General features: G+C 52.7%; 1 protein-coding gene across 1 annotated transcript in view; it reads left to right on the top strand.

Annotated features, from left to right (window-relative positions):
- The first annotated feature begins 404 nt into the window (after positions 1-404).
- The window catches only part of SYNPO (synaptopodin), a 42,644-nt gene continuing 21,848 nt past the window's right edge, over positions 405-21,200 (top strand). Inside the window, exon 1 of the mRNA XM_030571725.1 lies at positions 405-1,342. Coding sequence (XP_030427585.1) covers positions 859-1,342 — 484 coding nt within the window. The 5' untranslated portion in view covers positions 405-858. The remainder of the gene's footprint in view (positions 1,343-21,200) is intronic.

The raw sequence follows: 21,200 nt of genomic DNA, 5'->3' as shown, positions 1-21,200 counted from the left end.
ACTTTCTTGTCTCCTTGTTCCCGCAGGGCACTCTGAGTTCCAGCGCATCACCACAGCCCTTCTCCTTTTCTCACATCGCATGGCCTGGGTTACTCCTCAAAGATCTGATCATGCAGGTTTCCTGATGGGCCACGTGGCCTTTGCTGCCTGGGAGGTGGGAGGGTGATGTGGGGGAATTCCGGGAGGGGATCCTGGCAGAGACTGCCTCTCCCAGGCCCCCCTCTTATGTTATTTCAATAGGAGGGGATCATCTGGATCATTATTATTTTCTTTTCTACGCAATTCTCCCTAGATGAAGTGTGCAGTGTTAGGAGCACAGGAATTGCCGCACTGGTTCAGACCAGAGCAGGCCCGTATGTGCCAATATGCTCACATCTGTCATGCTTTCCATTTTGTTCACTCAGGTTCCTGGTCTTTGAAGCTGCCTCATCTGCCTGATGCACCTTTGGAAAAAGAAAATCCCCAGAAAAGGCTCCTCCCTGATGTTTCCTCAGTCCAGTCTTCCACTCTCCCTGGCTAGGAGATCTGGGGACTGCAGCGAAAAATAAAGAAGACTCAAATGGTCTTTGAGGACTCTGACTTCACAGCTAAAAATATGTGGTTCCTCTTTGAAAAGAGAAACCACACCTGCTCTCAGTAACACCCATATCCCAATGTACGTGAAAGCTCTCAGGTTAGGGTGAAGATCTGCTCCCACAAGTAACCCAGACATTCTCCCCTGCAGCAGTGGATTATTCTATGGGATTATCCCATACAAGAGAGAGTCCCCAGAGTATGAACAATAGGCTGAGCCTTAAGACTCTTGAAAGTCCATAAAGCATTGAACCCTGCCCAAAGAGACTGCAGAAAGCAAGTACAATGCTTAAGGCAACGTTACTGCGGCCTTGTCTCCAATCTCGGCCTCGCTGTGCCGGGCCCAGTGAAAGGACCCAGCATTCTTATGGCTTTGAGACTCTAAAGGTGGACCCAGCAGTGGGCTATGGCTGTTTGGTTCTGCAGCAGGAGAAAGAGATGGAAGGCAGCCAAAGGTGCCAGCCAGCTGGAGCCATTTGCCCTTTTAACCCGAAGGAGCAAGAGGAAAAGAATGAATTGCCAGGAGGAAAATTGAGAGAGCATCTCCAGCAGGAGAGCAGCAATACCAATGGAGACATGCTGGGGTCCAAATTCCACAGCTCTGGCTTGTCATCCGCTGGTGGGTACCCAGCTACAAGAGACTCTTCACAGTCTGCCCCAGAGCTGCTTCATTCCGAGGCTAGCACCGGAGCTGACTCCAGCGAAGAATGGAAAGTGGTGAAGGTTAAACGAGTCCTCATTTACCCTGCTGGCCAGCCACGGAAAGCAAGTAAGCAAAGTGCCTTCTTCCCCCTTTCTCACATGGCTTTATCATACTCTCTGCAAGACTGTGTCACTCAGGCTAAGTGTAATAATTGGGGGCCTAACATGTATTCCACCATAAGTACATAAGAACGGCCCTACTGGGTCAGACCAAAGGTCCATCTAGCCCAGTATCCTGTCTTCCGACAGTGGCCAGTGCCAGGTGCCCTAGAGGGAATAAACAGAACAGGTAATCACCAAGTGATCCATCCCCCTGTTGCTCGTTCCCAGCTTCTGGCAAACAGAGGCTAGGGACACCATCCCTGCCCATCCTGGCTAATAGCCATTGATGGACCTATCCTCTATAAACTTATCTAGCTCTTTTTTGAACCCTGTTATGGTCTTGGCCTTCATATTATCCTCTGGCAAGGAGTTCCACAGATTGATTGTGTGTTGTGTGAAGAAATACTTCCTTTTATTTGTTTTAAACCTGCTGCCTACTAATTTCATTTGGTGACCCCTAGTTCTTGTGTTATGAGAAGGAGTAAACAACACTTCCTTATCTACTTTCTCTACACCAGTCATGATTTTATAGACCTCAATCATATCTCCCCTTAGCCAAGTAGAGTGATTTCCACAGCTCCTTCTAGGACAATCCTCTAGTGGGACTGTCAAGTCAGACACAGGAAAACACCCAACCACCCTAATTGTCTCCTCAGGGGAAAGCCCAGTGACATCCCAAGGGGCATGGATGCCTGGAGCTTGGTTATTACCACACAGTTTCAACAGATGGAAATCCCGAATCTTTCCAAGTGCAGTGTGTGTGTGGGGGGGAGAGATGTGATTTACAGGAAGCAGCCATCTCATGTTCCCTGATTAAGGCTCGGTTGATTGATAGAGCTGCTGGAGCTTCCTTTTCTGTCCAAGTGTGTGTGAATTCAGTGCCAGGTGCTGGGTTACCCTCACCAGACACTGCAACCCTCCCCTTAGCCACAGAACAGACATGCCCCCCTCCCATCCCCCAGTCCTTTGTGAAAGGAAGGATGACTCATTCTCCAGGCCCTAGTGAGTCTGTGGGTCCTTTGCTGAGGCTGCCAGGAAGGATGCTGGCTCTGGCCAACTCCAGTGGCTTTTTCTGGGATGTAGACACCTGTCGGCTTGTAGCAGGAGTGGTACATCCAGTTCATTTCCTCCCAGCTCCTGAGCAGCCATCAGAGGATAACTTGTGCTCACTACTCATCCTGGGCTCTGGTAGAACTGGTGACCTACAAGCAAATGGCTTGGTCCCTCATTACTTGCCCTTTGGCCAGCCACTCCCGTATATTTCCAGCTTTCATTTAAAAATTAGGTGCTTTATTTTAATCTTCTCAATTCCTTCCCTTCCATCTACACCAGTTCAATTAGGATCACCTTTGCGGGGCTGTAACTGTCTCACTTTTCTGGCGCTAACCATCCTTTGAACCATCCTTTCAAAATGCAGCCCTTGCAAAGCCACCCTCTGTCAGTAACACCCAACCCTTGCATTCTGGCTGTAACCAGGGCCGGTGCTTCCATTAGGTGACCCTAGGCGGTCTCCTAGGGTGCCAGGATTTGGAGGGCGGCATTTTGTGCACTCCCCATGGGGCGCACAGGAGCTTCTGGTTCTGCTCCCGTCGCTCCGCCAAAGAAGGACCTTCTGCCGACGTGCCGCAGAAAACAGCGGCAGGCAATTGAGCAGCTCAATGACTGCCATTGTCACCTGCTGCATTTCGGTGGAGGGTCCTTCTTCGGCAGCGCGATGGGAATGGAACCGGAAGCTCCCACTCGCCCCGTGGAGAGCGCACAAAATGCCGCCACCCGAATTCTGCCTAGGATGCCAGAAACCCTGGCACCACTCCTGTCTGTAACCTCACTTAAAAGCCTGTGGTAACCCCTTTTCCACTATTAGCACCACCTTTCTGGGATTACAGACCCGGAAACCATTATTTTAACACATTTCCCATCATTCTTGATATTTTGTTCCTGGTCAGTTATTATCTCATTGCAAAAGCAGATGTGTCAATTGCACCCTGATTTGCAAGTATCCCCCTCCCCCAGCTTATTTTATCTATCCATATAGACTAGGATTTTCAAGGACTCATGATTAGGGGGAGCTCTGGGTTTGAGTGCCTGACTTAAGATGCCTGATCTTCAGAAAGTGCAGAGCACCTGCCTTCTTAAAATCAAGCCCCTTTGAGGGATCTCAGGATGAGCAGCCTCAAAAATTGAGGCATCTCAAACCACTTGCTGCTTCTGAAAACCTTGGCCATGCTATTTGTATGCGCGCGCCATTAGCTAATCTTTTGGCAGCAGCGAGGGTAGCGCAGGACAGATCCAAATCATCTCCCGGTCTGCATTGTTCCCCATTCAGGACGGGAGCTCTGCTTTGAGAAAGGTCAGGGTTCGTTGTATCCAACCTCGGCACTTTCACAACTCACTCCACAATTTCAAAAGCACAGCTGGAATTTTAAAGCAACTCAACAGGGGTTTTCTTTGGAAACACTTTATCCATCCTGGTTCCTTCTCCTCCAAGTGAGACCATGGTAAGTCACTGCCTTTGAGCCATCAGAATTGCTGCAGCAACTCATTGGGAGGTCAGATCTCATATCCATGTTTGGATGCAGGATCAGGCCCTTTTGTTTCAGGTGGGGAATAAATGCCTGGAGAAACTGAAGCCTTGTAAAGCAAAGGCCTGGTGTGAGCCAGATGCCTCCAGCAATGGGGGGGGGGGAAAGTAAAAAGAGAGAAAATATAGATGATGGCAGGACAGGCAGTGTGGTCTTGAGGACAGGCAGTGTGGTCTAGTGGGCAGTATACTGGACTATGACTCAGCAGACCTGAGGTCTGTTCCCTGCTCTGCTACTGACCAGCTGTGTGACCTTGGGTATGTCACTTTCCTTGTTTTGGGGGAAGGGATACCTCAGTGGTTTGAGCATTGGCCTGCTAAGCTCAGGTTTGTAAATTCAATCCTGGAGGGGGCCATTTAGGGATCTGGGGCAAAAATCTGTCTGGGGATTGGTCCTGCTTTGAGAAGGGGGTTGGACTACATGATCTCCTGAGGTCCCTGACAGTCTGTAATTGTCTCGACATAAGGGAGCTTTCAAGGTTTCCCAGTGGACGTTTTTCCTGTTCCTGGTCCATGTCACTACTCCCAGGAATATCAGTGGAATGAAAACCCAATCACAGTGCTCAACAGACAGATGCACCAGAGACTGGAACAGCCCAGCTGCCGCATGTTGGCTCTTCGGAGGCCTGTGTGGGTGCCATCCCCTGTAGAGAGATGTTCACGACTGGTGCTGCCCTGTGGTGGCAGTGTTGGGACTGCTTGAGCATAGTCTGAGCCAGTGACCACGAATCTGCCCTTCCTGTTGGATCTGGCTAGAAGCAGATTGCTGGAGCAGCGTGTGGGGAAAGGACTGTAGCACTCCTGCTGCATGCTGTGCCCATTGGGTGGGTTTCACTCGCCGGGACTCTGGCAGTGGCACTTTCCAGCCACCCCAGCTTCCCTTTATTAAAAATGAAAATACACAAAACCAAACCCTTAGTTACCGAGAACTGAAAACTAGAAATGGAATAAAGCAGATAAGCCATCCCTTCCCATCCCCCAGCTCAGACGGACACAGGCAGGAATGCCGGCGTGGGGATTCTAGCCCTCAGCCTTGGCTATATAGTGAAAGAATGCCTTTAAAAAACAGATGAAAGAGGCGAGATGCTATTTAGCCAGGGGGCTGACTTTCCTGCAACGAGTGCTGCAAGATACTACTCTGTGCCCTGCCATTCCACTATGCTGAGTGTTGGTGGCAGGGGACTGGGTGGCTATACACCTGGTAGAAATGGCAATAGAGCCACGGCCAGATTAAGTTGATACAGTCTCCATCCTGTAGTCCTTAACGGTACCTGTCCGGTCACAAGTGCGGGAACATCCTCTTTGTTATCTATTTTATGTAGCTGACCTCCCATCACCATCTGCTTGGAACCCCTCACAATTTGTAATCGATTTAGCCCCACTACATCCCTAGGATTATCCCCATTGTACAGTCGTGGAAATGAGGCACAGAGAGGCAAAGGCCCAGATCCTCAAAAGTAATTAGGTTCCCAATTCCCATTGACTTTAGGTATCTAAATCCTTATGAGGATCTGGGCCTAAGTGACTGGCAGAGCAGTGAATCAAACCCAGAACTCCAGCACCCTCACCAGTGAAGAGGAAAGATGCTCCAGTGGTTAGGGCCCTACTAGCCTAGGGCATGGGAGGCCTGAGCTCAAGTTCCTGCTCCTCCATGGGTGCCATTGGGTAAGTCACATAGTCTCTCTCTGGGCCTGAGTTCCCTATCTGTGAAAGGAAGGTAATAGCCATGCTGCGAGGCGAAATCCACTAAGGATTGTGGTACTCTGGTGACAGGGGCCTTATGCCTAACTGAGCAAAGTAGACCATCTGGCCTCCCTTAGTGATGTGCCAAGAATGGGAGCTCCTCATGCCTTTTCCAACAGGATGGGGAATTTGTGGGATACTTCCCCCCTCCCATGCTGCACTCTACTTTGGTAAACAAAAGTGTAGCTGACTGTATAAGGAAGGGCCCAGTGAGCCTCATGGATCATGGTGCAGTGCTGCACATTATGGTCCCCTGTGGTCAGTTCTGAGATATCATTTCCCACTCTCCACTCCTGGGTGAATTTCCAAGAGCGTCTCACCAGCCCCCATGCTACATTCCCATTCTCAAGGCCCCCAGTCCTGGCCCCAGCCCTCCTCGCTGAGGAGATGCGATGAGACTCACCAAGGAGTCACTTCTTCTCCCTTCTCCTTAGTTAGGGCCTGTGCCTGAACCACTGAACTCAGCGGCTGTTCTGGCACTGATGTCATTGGGAGCAGGATTGGACCCTTAAAGAGGGATTTTGCTGCTCTTTCCAATAGGTTCCCAAACTTTCCAGTGGGTCAGACTAGGGCTGGGCTTTTCCAAGGAGCCTAAAGGAAGTGGGTGTGCCAATCCTGGTGAAATGCAAAGTGCCTAACTCCCTTAGGCATCTGGGAAAATATGTAGACCTGTTTACTTGTATCTGTGTTTGAAGCTAGGGTCGCTTCTTCCCGTCCCATCCAGTGAACATCGTAATGCTGAATTTGTGACATCACTATCATTCCATGGCAACCGCCTGCAATGTCATGGGGACAGGATTATGATGTCACAGAAGGATCTTGCTGAAGGCAAAGCTGGGCAGGGAGGGGAGGAACAGAGGCTGGTCTCCCCCCACTCCAGCAAGCCTGTCCTTGCAGAGAGGATCCTTCTGGGGGGCTAGAGGGGCATGTAATTAGTCCCCAGCTTGGAGACAGGAGGTGGGAGACCCACACAGCTTGGGGTGCAGACTCTGCTCTGGGCCAGGGATTACCAAAAGCAGCTGCACTGGGCTTCAAGCAAGTGGATCGCTATAGTCCTCCCCCCACATCTGCCCCTGCTCCCCCCAGAGGGACAGCAGAGAGCAGCTGCAGAGTGCAGGAGTGGCAGCGTGGCCTGGTCACCCACTCACCCAGTGGGAGTTCCAGGAGGACGTCCGGAGACAGGATTCAGCCCCCTCTCTAGTGGGGGAGTTCCCCTTTCCGGAGCTTGCCAATAGTGCCCTGCCAGCCGAAGGAGAGAGCCCAGCTAAAGCCTGGAGGGTGACCGGAGAGCAAGTGTGAAAAATCAGGCTGGGGACTGGGTGGGCTAAGCTCCATCTAGGACAAAGCCCCGAATATCAGGACTGTCCCTATAAAATCGGGACACCTGGTCACCCCATGTTGGGCCAGGGGGGACTTGGCTCTTGTGGCCGGAGCCAGGGATGAGCCGCCAAGGCCAGGGAGAAAGTGAAAGACACCCGGCGCCCTGGGCGGGCCGGGCAGCGCTAGGACCTGGCGGCTTCCGCCTGCACAACGTGCTTTGCTCGCTGAGCGGCTCCCAGCCCGGCAGAGCCACGGGGAGCGGGTGTGAGCAGAGTCCCCGGCTCCTGCCCGCCGCCGGAGGGGGAAGCGGAGCCGAGCCGCTTTGACAGACGCGGCCAGTTGCTGACACCCGATCCGCCGGGCCGGGGAGCGCAGCCCAGCCCAGCCCGGCTGCTTAAAGCGCAGCGGCTGCGGGAAGCGGCTCAGAGCAAGGCGCGCCCGGGGGGGAGCCAGCCCGGACCCGAAGGTAACCGGGGAGGGGGGCGAAGGTGTCCCGGGGCAGGGGCGGCTGGCGGGGCGCTTTGCTCGCTGCGGCTGCAGCTGGGGGAAAGTCCTGCTCAGGGGGGCGGCCAGGGACCCCAGATCATCCCGCACAGCTGGGAGCAGCCAGGCGCGGGGGGAGTCCCGGACCTGCAGCTTCTGCCGGCTTCCCCGCTGCCGAAGGGCGCCCCGGTCTCCCCACGCTCGCCGGCCGGGTCTGCGCGGACACCCCGCTGCCCTCCGGGCGCGCTGGGCAGCTCCGCGCTGATGTCGCGTCTCTGGCCGCGGATCCCTTTTGGGTGGGCTGGGGGACGGGGCAGCGGGGTCCCAACTTGCAACGCAAAGGGCAGATTTCTCGGCTGCCTGCTCCAGCGGGAACTTTCCGGGGGTTCCTCGCTGCTGGGGACCAGCTCACTTCGCCTCTCGCTGAGACGTAAACAAGCCCCGGGGGTTGTTTTGTGTGTGTGTGTGTGTGAGTGAGTGAGAGAGATGATGTGCAGCCTGGATATTAATGGGTAACGCAAAACTGCTGCTTGTCCCACGAGCAGAGCTGGCAAGCCGGGTCCTGTAACCTCAGCCAGGCGCAGAAGCGCAGATTTGAGCCCCCTCTTGTCTCCTGCCCCCCTCTGTCTCTGTCATCTGCACAGCTTCGAGCTGCTAGAAGTGCAGAGAGGGTCAGTTCGCTTGCTTGCGGGACCCCTTGCCTGCTCCAGCCATCTGCTGCTAACGTGCTTGGGTTGCTTTTCTCAAAACCTGGACGTTGATGTGTGTAGAGTTGGTTATTGCAGAGCCTCCATGCTGGAGCTGCTAAGCGGTGCAATATGTAATTTGGAGGCATAAACCTTGTCCTGTTAAAGCCAAGTGGTAGGATGTGTGAATGGACCTGACTGATTTGATGGGGTTTTGCACCCTGCAGCTTCACAGGGCACTCTCCCTTACTGCCATCCCACCCCACTCCTTCCTAGCCCAGGAGACTTCATCGGCCCTCCTGTCTTCCTCTGGCTGCCCCTGGGGGATTCCAGCCGCAGCCACACCACCTTGCATTGGAGACAATTTGCCTATTTGCACCCTGTCTGCAGCCAAGGAGATCGCTTATGTGTTGCCCGAAGGATGTTAACAAATACCCACCTAAAGTCCCCTTGAGTGCCTGACCCCCATCAGTCAGCAGGGACCAATCTGAACAAGATCTCTCCAGCAGCTCCCTGGTTCCTGCAGCGGAAGGACTAGCCAGAACCCAGAAGTGGCTCCAATGGCTTTGTTGCCTAGAGCAGTGATATTCAGACCTCAGTGGTTCAGGAGCCAAATTTGCAATCAACGTTCCCCAAAAGAGCCATGGTCCTGTGTATATATTCTTGGTTATTCTGACCAAGTATTATTATTGTATCAAGTACAGTTTTTAATAACACAGTAAAAGCTTCCTGATTGGCTAATAACTGAGATTGGTTAATAATTAAATCACACCGTGTTTTAATATCATGTGCTGCAAACTAGAGCTGCAGGAAACACATTAAAGAGCCACTTGCAGCTGTTGCGCCTAGATCCTGGCGATACCCAGACAACCCAGATTTTCCCTGGGATACGTGGCACCCCGGTGCAGGGGTGGAGGCACTGGCAGGCTGGATCGAGGGGAGAAGTTCTCCTTGAGACACCTGTTGGTCTTGTGGGATTCCAACTGTCCCCGTTGCTCATCGTTTCGGATCGTCCTCCAGGTCTGCCCGTCGTTCAGAGCTTGCTCCATTGCCTGACATGTTAATCAGAAATCTGACTCCAGGCCCTTCTGATACTGAGGTAGGAGCCCCCAGGCTGTGGCGTTGGAACAGTTTGTGTTGTGGGGGTGCTGAGAACCATTGAACCAAACTGTAAACCCTGCAGCTGATGGAAACCACTTCAAGCCAGGGGCTGTGGCAGCAGCCCCAGCATCCCTAGTTCCAGCCCCGGTGCCCCTGGGGGGAGTTTGTTTATTCAAACTTCCTGTTCTTTGCTTTTCTAAGATGTAGTTCTGGAAGTGAATGAGGTGCTGGATTGACTAGCCCAGAGAAAGATGCCCTCTGTTCTGACGCGGAGTTGCAGCCCGGGCAGGGGTGATGGGATTGCGCTGCCGTGTGCCTCACCCTCCCTTCAGGAGGCCTGCTCTAGGGAGGCGACAGCTTGGTCTCCCTGACTTGTTCAGCGCTGGCTTCTCTGCTGAATGGCAGTGGTGCTGGTGGCTTTTGGATACAGACACTGCTGTGCCCTGGACTACAGACAATCAAGTCCTGTGACACTGCAGGGATTTCCATCTGTTACCTTTTCCTCTCCCTCCACCTCTGTCACAGTTGCCTTTTTGCCCCTTTATCTTTGCGGAAGTTGAATTTTCCTTGTTTAAAGTACGGCATCTGACCTCAGCAGGTGAGAGCCAATCAGACTCGCCCTTCTTCCAGGGACTTTGGCTGGGACTTGCAGGGCTGCTCCCTGGCCCCACAGCCGCTTTGCGAGTGGTTGCCCATTTACATATGTATACAGATGAGATCGCCTGCTCTCTGGCCACACTCAGGGCTGAGAAGGACGAGCTGGTGATCCGCACCTGGAGGCACACAGCTACCACCCGTTGAAATACAGATGCTCTATCTGCTGCACTGACCAACCCACCAGAGCCTCAAAGTTTGCTGCTTCCAAAGCTGTTGTGTCCTGTGTGGCAGTTTCCTGCAGGTTTAGATGGAGTGTGTGCAGCCCATCTTGGCATTGGGAAGGCCTCCTGGAATGCCTGTGGGTCAGCACAGCGGCAATAGGCACAGAGTTGCAGGGGAGGCACTGTTGGCTAGTGGAGTTCAACGGGATTACTGTGGGGTATGTTGTGATAGCTGTCGATTTATTGCGTTAATCAGAAGTGTTAACTCACGTCTGCAGCAGGATGCAATCCCCAGCTTTCACCCACTTATTTGTTTTCCACCAACCCCTCCATATTTTGCAAAGGCAGCAACATTTTCCTCCTGCTTCCCATCTCCTGTTGCCCACGTGCAAAAGGAAGCTAGACATTCCCCCAAGTGTTCCAGTTGAGTTTGCTGACGACCCCAGAGAGATCTTGCCAGACCACTATATTCCACTGCTTTTCCAAATAGAGCACCAGAGACACCTGTGGCATGTCCCACCAGAAAGCTGGAAACCTACCCAAAGTAGGGAAGCAGGGGGTGAGGCTCCCCCAGACCAAGTTAGGGTTGGCATTTCCTTTGGGTCTGTAGTGTCCTAGGTCACATGGAGTTTTGACATCTGGAGGGGAGGAGGATTTGAGGCCAGAAAAGAGGCTGAAATTTCATACCGAAGCAGAACTGGAAAATACAGATATTGATTTGGTTTGTGGGCAGAAAGTTTCACATAGCTGTAGTTAAGGCAAAAGGTCAGTTGTTTCCTGCCAGAAAATCTCCCTTCATTTCCTCCTTGTCAAACACCCAAAACATTGGAGCGAAAGTTTCCACCCGTGGTTTTAGGTGTGGCGTTGATTAACATGGTTTCTTTCCCTGAGTTTGGTGCCCAGGGGGAAGGTTTTCCACTCAGTTCTCTGGTACTTGTGTCACCACTGAACTGCCCAGCCTGCTGGCTTGGGGGAGCAAAGTGGTCCCACTTGCAAATCTGTTGGAGACCTGAGCCTATCCACCACCAGATCGTCTTCCCCGCTGTGGATTACAAGCTGTGTCATAAGATCACTCAGCCACATTAGGTAACATTCCTGGCATAATAAAGCCAGGCTGTACAAAGGGCAACTCACACCTGTACAGTCATGTTGTTTCCGGAATGGAATCCAGGTGCTCCGCTTGCTTGGCATTGTCTGGGAAGTACCTTTACCATGGAGTTGGTATAAGTGTTGTCAGAACCTCAGGCAAATAATCCAGCCAGCCTCTGCTCTTCCTCCACCTCGCAGCACCCAAGATAATCCGCTGGGAGGAAAACAAGAGCAACTCTTCTCTGAGAGCGTGAGCATCTGGGTACGTTTGGATGGGACTACATTTCATTTCATGAGTCTGTCAGGAGGGTCTCTGGTCTGCTGCAGATGCTGGTCTCAGTAAGCAGCTTGGAGGTGTAAAGCCAAGTTTCAGAAATAGCTTTTGGTGCCATTACCGAGAGACTGAATTTATCTCGTTTCACATGGAAGAACTTTGCCCTGATTTGTTGTGTTGGTCAGAGATGGAGCTTCCTACTTGTCTCCGTATTCCCCACACTCCAGTGGCTGGTAGAGGCACCTCCATTTGTGCATGGATTGCCTGCAACACTGTGCTGTGAGGTGATGGGGTTCTCGGGTGTGGAAAAAAACTTCATTGGCAAGGGCTGGCTGCTGCTACGTAGTAGTCTGTGTTTCCTTTACTGTCCCATATTAACAGTGCTGTATCTGGAGTTGGATTCATTCCCTCTCTCCTTGGTTGTTTGGAATCAGATAGTTTGTTCAGTGCAGTGTCATTTCCTGAGCCCTCTTCCGTACCACAGGGCCTTTAGATATCTTGGAGCAGGAACTGTGGAGCTTTGGGACGTCAAAGGCACCCGATGGGGAGCAGGATATTGGTGGAAAACCGAAATCGAACCTTTTTGAAAATCACCTGCCAAATCTTGAGTCTGGGAGTTGATGTTTCCTCTTCCAGCCCATTAACACCATTGGTCTCATCTATTAAACTACTGGCATAGGTCGTCTCAGTGCAGGGCCTTTCTCTTGTGGAGGTAGAGTGCATCAGCCAAGTTGCTTCCTCTCTTCCCCAAATGTGCTCCATGCTGTTCTGGCTTAGGGGCTCTCCCATGAGCACAGCTGAACTCAGCATATGATACCTTGTGTCTGGGCTTGTTGTGGGACCTTAAAAAACATGGGGTCTTGAGACTTTCCCTTGCTATTTCCAAGGTACCCTTTGGCGTGGCAACCATAGCAGTAATAAGCAGCAAAGCAGCAGAAATGGCTTGGTGTAGAATCCTGGCCCACCCACGTCAATGACCCACCAAACTCCCACTGACTTGAGTGGGGCCGGGGTCTCCCCGTTGTTTGACACTGATATCTGCGTCACTGGGCAGTATGTCAGGTTTTGACGCAGGGGTAAGATCACAGTCTCAGGACGAGCTAGGTTCTTGTGCCATCAGTCACCTGAGGGTTTGCAAGTTCCACTTCCCTGTGCAAAATAGCCCTTTGCAACCGGACCCAGCCACTGCTAGGTAAGCTGAGCAGGGAGGAATTCTGTTTTCTCTTTGGCTGGGAAGGGGAGGGTGACCAAAAAAGCCCTTCCTCAGCCTCCTAGGAACAGCCCATGTCCTTGCTGCAAAAAGGTTGACTCTGACAGGTCAGTAAAAAGCTGTTAAGCCCTGAGCTTTGGGGGCATTGCGGGAAGTCATGCCCATGACATTTGGAAACCTGAGCAGCTGGTTAAGTGACAAGGGCCTATATAACCCAGCAGCCCCCAGCAACTCTGCTGCATTTCACGATCTGTCAGCATTCCCATCACAAACTCCCCTTTCTTGTGATTTCCAATCCAGCAGCCAGCTACAAAGCAACAGACAGATCCTCTGGTGGCAGGCGGGGATTGCTGCTCGCAGCTGTGAGGAGACGGGATGTCCTAACCCATCCCCAGAAACCCTATTCCTGGGCCAGAAATGGATGTGGCCCTTTTGTCCCGCAGGTTAAATAACCACAGTCCATGGCTGAGTCGGAGCTATGGAGGGGGGAGGAGAGGCAGGTAAGCAGAAGGCCCCTGCTGGAGCTACACTGGTGATGCTGGCGAGTGCCAGAATGAACACATCCTGGCGTGCAGCCTTGGGCGTGGAGGGAGGGTTGTATGCCAAAGGGCTGAGTCCTGCAGTGCCACTTGCGATGCCAGGGGGAAGTGCAGCTGCAGCATGTGGGAGCTGGCAGTGTGGGTGTGGCTTTGCTTTTGCAGAGGAGTAATTGTGACAGTTAATAATAATTGTATTAGCTCTAATTCCCCTGTGTTGCCGGAGGGCTCGTGGTGCTGCTCAGCCCTGCAATAAAAGCCACACAATAGCAATGATTATTAGTTATAATAATTGAAGAAGAACATTTCAAAGGAACTTTTGATGCAAAAGACCTAGAATAGCTGATAGAAAACCCAGCTGGCATCACTGGCAACGTGGAGTGATAAATATAAGGACCAGAATGGCCATTTAGGAAAATATCCCCAGTCAGAGGAAAAAAAACGTAAAGTACCTTTGAAAAGTTGGGAAAGGACAAAGTGAGACTGAGCTGGTTGTGGGGAAGGGAGTTCCACAGAGCAGGGTCACCTGCCAACTTCCCCTGCCCTGTGGCACCCTTCCTTAATGGAGGGCGTGTGAGCACAGATGCTCACCAGTCCCGGGCTTCAGGAGAAGCGCTCGGATGTAGCCAGACGCAGTGCCCTCATCAGCAGTAATACGTAGGGCTTAAACAGGGCTTTTCTTCTTCAGATCACATGACATGCACCAACCTGTTTGTCCTCCTACACCTGGGAGGCAGAGAATTGCTCCTATTCTCCCTGTTTCACAGGGAGGGAAACTGAGATAGAGAAGATAGATCAACATTCTCAAGCGTGGGTGCGGATTCTGGGCGTACCCATTTGGAGATGCCTTGGGCCTGCCTTTCATAAGAGCTGGACCCTCCTATCTCCAGTGGGAGTCGATGGGAGATGCAGGTGCTCTGCAACTTTAAAAACCAGGCCCTTGGGGGTCTACAGTCGGATGCTCCAAACTCAAGCCACCCAGAATCAGTGGCCGGTTTTCAAAATACCTCTGTAAGTGACTTGTTCAAGGCCTCAGCTCTGATGTAAATCAGTGTAGTTAGCTTCGAGGGTCAGAGTTAGACCTCAGGAATTCCTGGCTCCCAGGCCTGTGCTGAGGCCAGTAGAAAACATCTGTCTCTGCGTGTATGTACACTTGTTGTGCCCACACATCTTGGTGATGCTGTGTGTCAGCGTGTGAGTGAGACTGGCCTTTGCAGTGCAGCTGCTCCGAGTGGGAACTCACTGGCCAAGAGCAGATTCATCCTCAGAGCTAGAGAGCAAGCCCGAAAGGCCCCCCTACGACAGTAGCAAGATCAAGAGACTCTGAAATGGCTCTGTTGAGAGCTGTGCTTCTCAGGCAGCCTTGGACAGAAAAGAACTTGGACGGGTTTGGAGTGGTTCAGCATGAAATTCACAAACATCTGGAGCCTGTGGCTTGTTTCTCAGCAGCTTCAGCATTCCACAGCCATATTCCTCCTTTCTCCCTCAGAAATAAACACTGAGAGGGCGACCCTGCTGAAAATGGAGCCCAGACCGCCCTGGCCCCTCTCCAGCCAGTGTCAGCCTCACTGGCTGGCTGAGGAAACGCTGCTTCCCTCCTCTGTGCTGTTGCCAAAGCAAAGCCAAGGCAAATGTTTGTTGCATTTTTTTTAAAAAAGAGAAGATTTTGACCTCCAATGTGTCTGCTTTAGACAGACTCATCATTTCCAGGAGAAGAGAACCATATGCTCTTTCTTTCTTTTTCTTTCTTTCTTTCTCCAGTCCCTCTCTCTGACATCCCATGAGAGCTTCTTTCCCTCTTGCTGAGCCCGCTGTACACAAGCACATTTAAGAAGCCAGCCCCAGGCAGGAGATACCATGGCTGAATCAATTCCACCTGACTTATACCCCACTGCAGCCTCCCCCTCCCCGCCAGCCCTGTAGGAACAAACAGGCCGATCCTACTCTGGTGCTGTCCGTTTGAGTCAGGGATGCACCCCTGATCCCAGCGCTGATGGATAGGAGCGCCGTGTTGGGGCAGTGGAGCTACCAATAAAAGAGCTGGCTAAATCCTTTGTGGGACTGGGGGAAGGAATTTGCATCCTGTCAAACAGAAGTAGTTAAGCTGGAGAGATGGGTGGGGGGCAGTCGTGGCACAGCTGCAGAATGCATGATGGAGCTTGTCAGCATGGAAGTTTTGCTAAAGCCCCACAAAGCTCCCTACCTTTGGAGTTCACAGCTCCACATAAATCTGCCTCCCGTTGCAAGAGGGAGAGAGAGAGGCCGTGCTTTCATGTGCTAAAATAACACGGCGAGGGCTTGCGTTCCTCCTCCTTTGTAGCTGCCAGAGAGGGGCCAAATGATTCAACCCTTCCCTTGGCAGGGAGAGCGTTTCCGAAGGAACAGAATCAGACGCATCCACTAATTAAGTAATAGCGGAAGGTGGGTGGTTGTGTGTTATCTGGCAGCCAGCTTGCTTTGGGTTTTGCCCAGTGCAGATTCTGAAAAACCACAAAGGTTTAAAGAAATATCCAGAATAAAGAGGATATGAGGAATGTTGCCTGGGTGCGTGTGGAGACAGGGACCCTGCTTAGGAGATGTACAACGCTTATATATGCAGTCCGCAGAGGGACGCCTTGCCAAAGGCCTGGGAAACCTGGGTTGTACTCTTTGTGGAGAGGAGTGTTGTAAAAAGTGGAAATTCCCCCTGGATTTGCAGTGTAGGGAATCGGAGAGGTCTGATATGACAGGGAAAGCGGGAGTGCATTTCTCTCCCGTCCATATAGTAAGATGTGTACTGAACAGGAGGGCTGCGTGGGGTGTGTGCGCACGCTTTGGACACAGGTTTGTGTGGTGTGGGATGGGAGTGCAGGAGGATGTGCATTGCGGGTCTTTGCAGGACGAGAGTGTGTGTGGTGTGGGGAGGATGCACGTTGGAGAGGGGTGTCTGTAGGAGGTGTGAGTTTGTGTGCACGTGTTTATTCTGAGTTTCCATTAGCCACGGGAAGCAGATTGTCGTCTCTGTATAATAGAGTCTAAAGCAGTGGTTCTCGAACTTTTGTACTGGCTACGCTTTTCACATAGCAAGTCTTTGAGTGCGACCCCCCCCCCCCCCCGCACCTTATCAATTAAAAGCACTTTTTTATATATTTAACACCATTATAAATGCTGGAGACAAAGCGGGGTTTAGGGGGGAGGTGGACAGCTCGCAACCCCCCCATGTAAAAACCTCACAACCCTCTGAGGGGTCCCGACCCTCAGTTTGAGAGCCCCTGGTCTAAAGGGAGGAAAGGCTGTGCGTTCTCGCTCGTATCGGACCTAGTTGGAAAACTTCAACTGAAGCAAAATTTTACCGTCAACCACAATTTTCCAAAAATGTTCCTCAATTTCTACCTGCTTTTCGGCTGGCTCTGGTGTGCACAGACAGGCGTGCCCTGAGCCTGGTTTTCAGCCAGGGACTTCATGCTGTAGCATCCGGATCCCTCACTCGGAGGCCATACTTGCACAAAGGCAGACAAGTGTCATTCCAGGGGCCCAAGTGCTGATCTGAAGGTCCACGTGCAGGATGTGAACCTATGTCCTCCACTTAGAAAGCCGGCCTACGGGACATCCAATGTACCATATGTAGATGTGGATTGAGATCGGGTCTGCTTGCTTGCTTTGTGAAGTGCTGAGCATGTTCAGGGCCATGTTGAGAGTAGATGCTGTTCATCCCAGGTGTAACTCCATTGGAAGCAGTGGAATTGCGCCAGGGATGAAGTTGGTCCATTGTGGCCAGGCTAAGGAGAAGACGACCTCACCTCTGTGGAAGAAGTGAGAGGGTCGTGGTAGCCCCTCACGCAGGGGCAGCATTAGCTAGCAGAGGTAATGAATTCTGGCTCACGTCTGCCAACATCAGGCCATATTCTGTTTACTCAGAGGCAAGGCCAGAGGAGAGCAGCCACTCAGCGATGAGTGTGGAATGGACAGAGGGAGATTTTGGATTTCTCTGACACTTCCCCTGTCTCTCCCATTGCTAAAGACTGAAAGAGTTTCTGCTGTGTACGCTGGGCCCTGCGCTGCCCTGGGCAGCCTGTTCCTGCCTAGAGGGCAGACACAGTTCCCTGAGTTTCCCCATCATTGTTCTGTTGAGAGAAAGAGAAGAGGCCAGGATTTCATCCCCCCATGCGTATAGATCTCAGGGCATCCTCCAGAGCTGAGGCCACCCGCATGGAAAGAGCCTTGCTGGCCACTTTTTGCTAGCTCTGTGCAGCTCCGTGACTGCATGGCCCTTGCACTCAAAGAGCGTCGTGGTGGGGGAACCCTGCCCAACTCCCCGCAGACTCCATCCACAGCAACCGGCACCGCTTTGCAGGTGCGACCAGGAAGATTGGCTGGCGCCTCTCACCCTGAATTGCCTCCCATTTTGAGGCACAGGATCCCTTTGATAGCATACTGCAGGGAGGACATGTCCCATTCATCGCTGTCCCTAGCCTTGCGCAGCTCCCCCTGGCATGGGTTCCTGCTTTGAAGAATAATTGGGAAGGAATAGCAGGGGGACTGTGGCAGAGATGGTGGGACAGGAGGGAGAGGGAGAGAGAGAGAGGGAGAGAGAGAGAATGTGTGTGTGTGTGTGTGTGTGTGTGTGTGTGTGTGTGTGTGTGCGCGTGTGCACACTTGCACGCAGTGGGTGCGTCCCCAACAAATGTGCACTGTATTCTAGAGCACTGGATCATTCTGATAGATGCTGTACACATAAAAGCACGTGTGTGCAGACACACACATGAGAATGCGCACACGTGCACCCCTGATTGCTTTTAGATGCATGCTGTCTGTTGGCAGCTATAGAGAGTCCTCTATGTCTCAATGCTCGTGCAGTGAATCTTCCCCTAGTGATTTCCTGTTTGCCATGACGTGGCGAGGGCTCTGGGAACGATCCTCCTGCCAGAACCAGACAGTTTTTGCTAAGGTGTGACTGACACCAGAGACAAACCCGCAGAACTGCAAACAGACACATACACACTCCAGCCTTGGGGGTGTCACCTCTTCCTTTGGTTTGGTTTGCGTTGCTATGGGGGCGGAGGGGTGAGAGTCCACCCTTCCTCCTGCTGCATTATACCTCCACATCTGTGGAGGGCCCACATCACTGCTGGGCCAAAGTCACTGCTGGAGTCAACCTGAGGCACCCCTATGGTGGGTGCTGAATAAATACTCCCAGCAATAAAACTGAGGACTGGGTGGAGCCCTGTCAACCTCGCAGGAGCCGAGTGGGTCAGGGTGGATGGGACTGCCCCAGCCCCAGTCTCTCTACAGCCCGAGCCTGCATTGCTGAGGCCGGGTCTCTGCAGCAGTAGGCATCTGCCAGCATAGCCCTCGTGCTTGTCTGGCCTCTGCTATGTCCGGCCTTGGGTCGAACGCTTAGCTGCAGATTCAGGCGGTCCTGCTCCCTGCTGTCCCCATGCCAGTGGCAGCAACATATGGTTTAATGCTGCCCACCCACACGGGACATGAAGAATATCGTGGTTGTGCCCCACACCACCTGCTCAGTCACCAATCAGGGGTCTCCTTCCCTTGGGCTCTGACTGATTCTCAGGTACCATGCGGTGCAGGGTCCCTGGGGCCATGCTCCGGCTGCTCCCTGGATCTGTTCCCCTGCCCAGAGCTCTCAGCCCACTGTGTCCCTTCGGCTTCCCAGGCGACCTTGCTGCAGGATTCCCTTCCAGCTCTCTGCCCAGCTCCTGTTGCTCATCCTGCTCCCCTTCGAGGCTTCTGGGGCAGGGCTGACTTTCACAGCACTGCAGTTGGTTTGTGGAGTGGGAATTCACATGTTCCCTATGGGGCTTCACTCCTCCCTGGGTTAAATGCTTCCTCCTGGCCAGAGGCTGCGCGTGCTTGGGCATGGGAGACCCAGGCTTGGACTCATGCCCAGTGACCACGTTGGAGGGCCCCACGGTGTTTTGCAAAGAGGAGCACACTCGTCCCAGCTACGGACTGCCACCTCTGGCCCCATCCAGCTGCACACACTGCGCGATGAGAACTGGGAGAATTCTACGCTCATGGAATCGCTGACCTCACAGGAACTGTCTACAATGGCTTTGGAAAGCAGCCATGCAGGGAGTCAGACAGACATCCTGAGGCAGGGAGTTCCCCAGACAGCGCCCTGCCCTGTCCTGAATGTGGTGGTGGAGAACAAGGAGAAGCTGGCAGAACTAATTTGCCTTAATAGAATATAAGCCAAAGACAGATGACTAAAGGCTTTACACTGCGTGTTGGTGATAAGGCCTAGAAGTGTGTTCACCAGCAGGCTGGTAAGCGGTAACAGACCCCGGGATCAGGGCCCCACAGCGCTGGGTGCAGGACACGCAGAGAGGAGATGTATCTGATTCCTTACTCATGGAATAGTACCTTATGCCTTTTGGAGTCCCACTGATTTCAGTCTCCTGGGCTGCTCATGGAGCCCTGAATTAAGACAAGATGCAGCAGGGGTTATAACAGAAAATAGGACAGACCAAGGCAGGAGGGCTGAGCGCTAGGAGTGTGTGTTAACCGAGGCAGAGCCCAGTGCAATGCCATCGTTTTGAGACTTTGTTTATTTCAGAGAGACGGTATATAAATAATACAGGAATAAGCTCAATCTCTCTCGTGTGCCGCTCCCAGCGGGGAGGTGTCAGCCGTTCCCGTGCCCCTAGCTTGGCTTCATTGTGCCGGGACTGTTGAGCGCAGCAGGGGTTTGAACAACTCCTGCTAGGAAACGAGGCCTCTGCCGGCCTGTCTGAGTCAGGGGAGTCTCCACAAGCCAGTTCACGCTGCGTCGAGGGGCAAGTTTGTGTGGGGTGAAAAGGAAATTCTCAGCTCAGAGCAGAGTTTCCTGCTGGAGCTCTCTGTCTTCTTACCTTGAGCTGTCTGAAAGGGTTGGATTAGTAATGCAGCCCTTCCTTCGCTGGTAGGCTTACGGTCTGAACCACTGCTTAAAATAGCCTGGAAGGGTCCCAACCAGCACAGACGGCAAGAAAATGAAAAACACGTTCAACGACTGGGAGTTAACTTCAGACATGATCAGAGAAGCTGGACTCAGTGTCAGCAACAGCCCAGAGCATCCCTGCCGGCGCCATGCATGGAGTTCCCTTTTACACACACACACCCTCCCTCTCTTATACTTCTCCTCCATGCACACATACATGCACACAGAACTCTCTCACGCTCCTACACACTCACACACCTACAGGCATGGAACTCCCTTACACGCCTACACCTACACTTTCTCTGTCTTTTCCTTCCTTACACTCCTACATGCACACACACAACTCCCTTTCACTCTTGCACACATACGCGTGCACACATACGCGCACACACATACACACACACACGCACACATTCTCTATAGGTCAAAATCTGCTCATCTATGATAGTAAGTTGCTGCTGATTTATGGCTAGATTGTCCCCAGGCCCGATCAACGGTGCCGTGAATTGAAGGGGAGTGAGAGTCCCCCTTATTCCCTGCTGGCCCAAGGAACAGCTGCTTCCCCTGTGGCTCTGGCTGCAGAGGGAAGAGCAGGGCTGCTCACCTAACACTCTCCAATTTGGGCACATGGGCAGAGAGAGAGCAGGGGGTGGGAGGAGCCTTGACTCTCCCCCACCCCCAATTTGCTGGTCTCCATAGCTAGTTGGGTGCCCAGTACAGGGGTAGAGTGTCGCTGAAAGGGGTGAAGTAACACAGGGGAGGGTTGTGTCTCTCCTGGGGTCCCTCCTGGGGGGCACAGCCACACACCACCCCTTCCTCAGGGCTGAGCCAGAAGGGTCAGTCTAGCCCCTATGACACAGGCTCTCACTTATCCAGGGGGCACAGATTGGAAGGGGAGAGCCAAAGGAAATCCCCTCATTTCCGCCCCCCCCATGCACAGCCCCCTGCATCACCAGCTTTTACATTCATTGTCAGACCCCTCCCTTTAGTTATAATGGGGCAAAATGGCCACCTGCCTGGGGGCTATGGCATGCTGGGAGCACGATTTAGGGCTGATAACCAA

Source organism: Gopherus evgoodei, chromosome 8 (assembly GCF_007399415.2).
Source record: "Gopherus evgoodei ecotype Sinaloan lineage chromosome 8, rGopEvg1_v1.p, whole genome shotgun sequence".
Lineage (NCBI taxonomy): Eukaryota > Metazoa > Chordata > Testudines > Testudinidae > Gopherus > Gopherus evgoodei.
The sequence above is the reverse complement of the archived record's forward strand: the minus strand, read 5'-3'. Positions and strand labels throughout refer to the sequence as shown.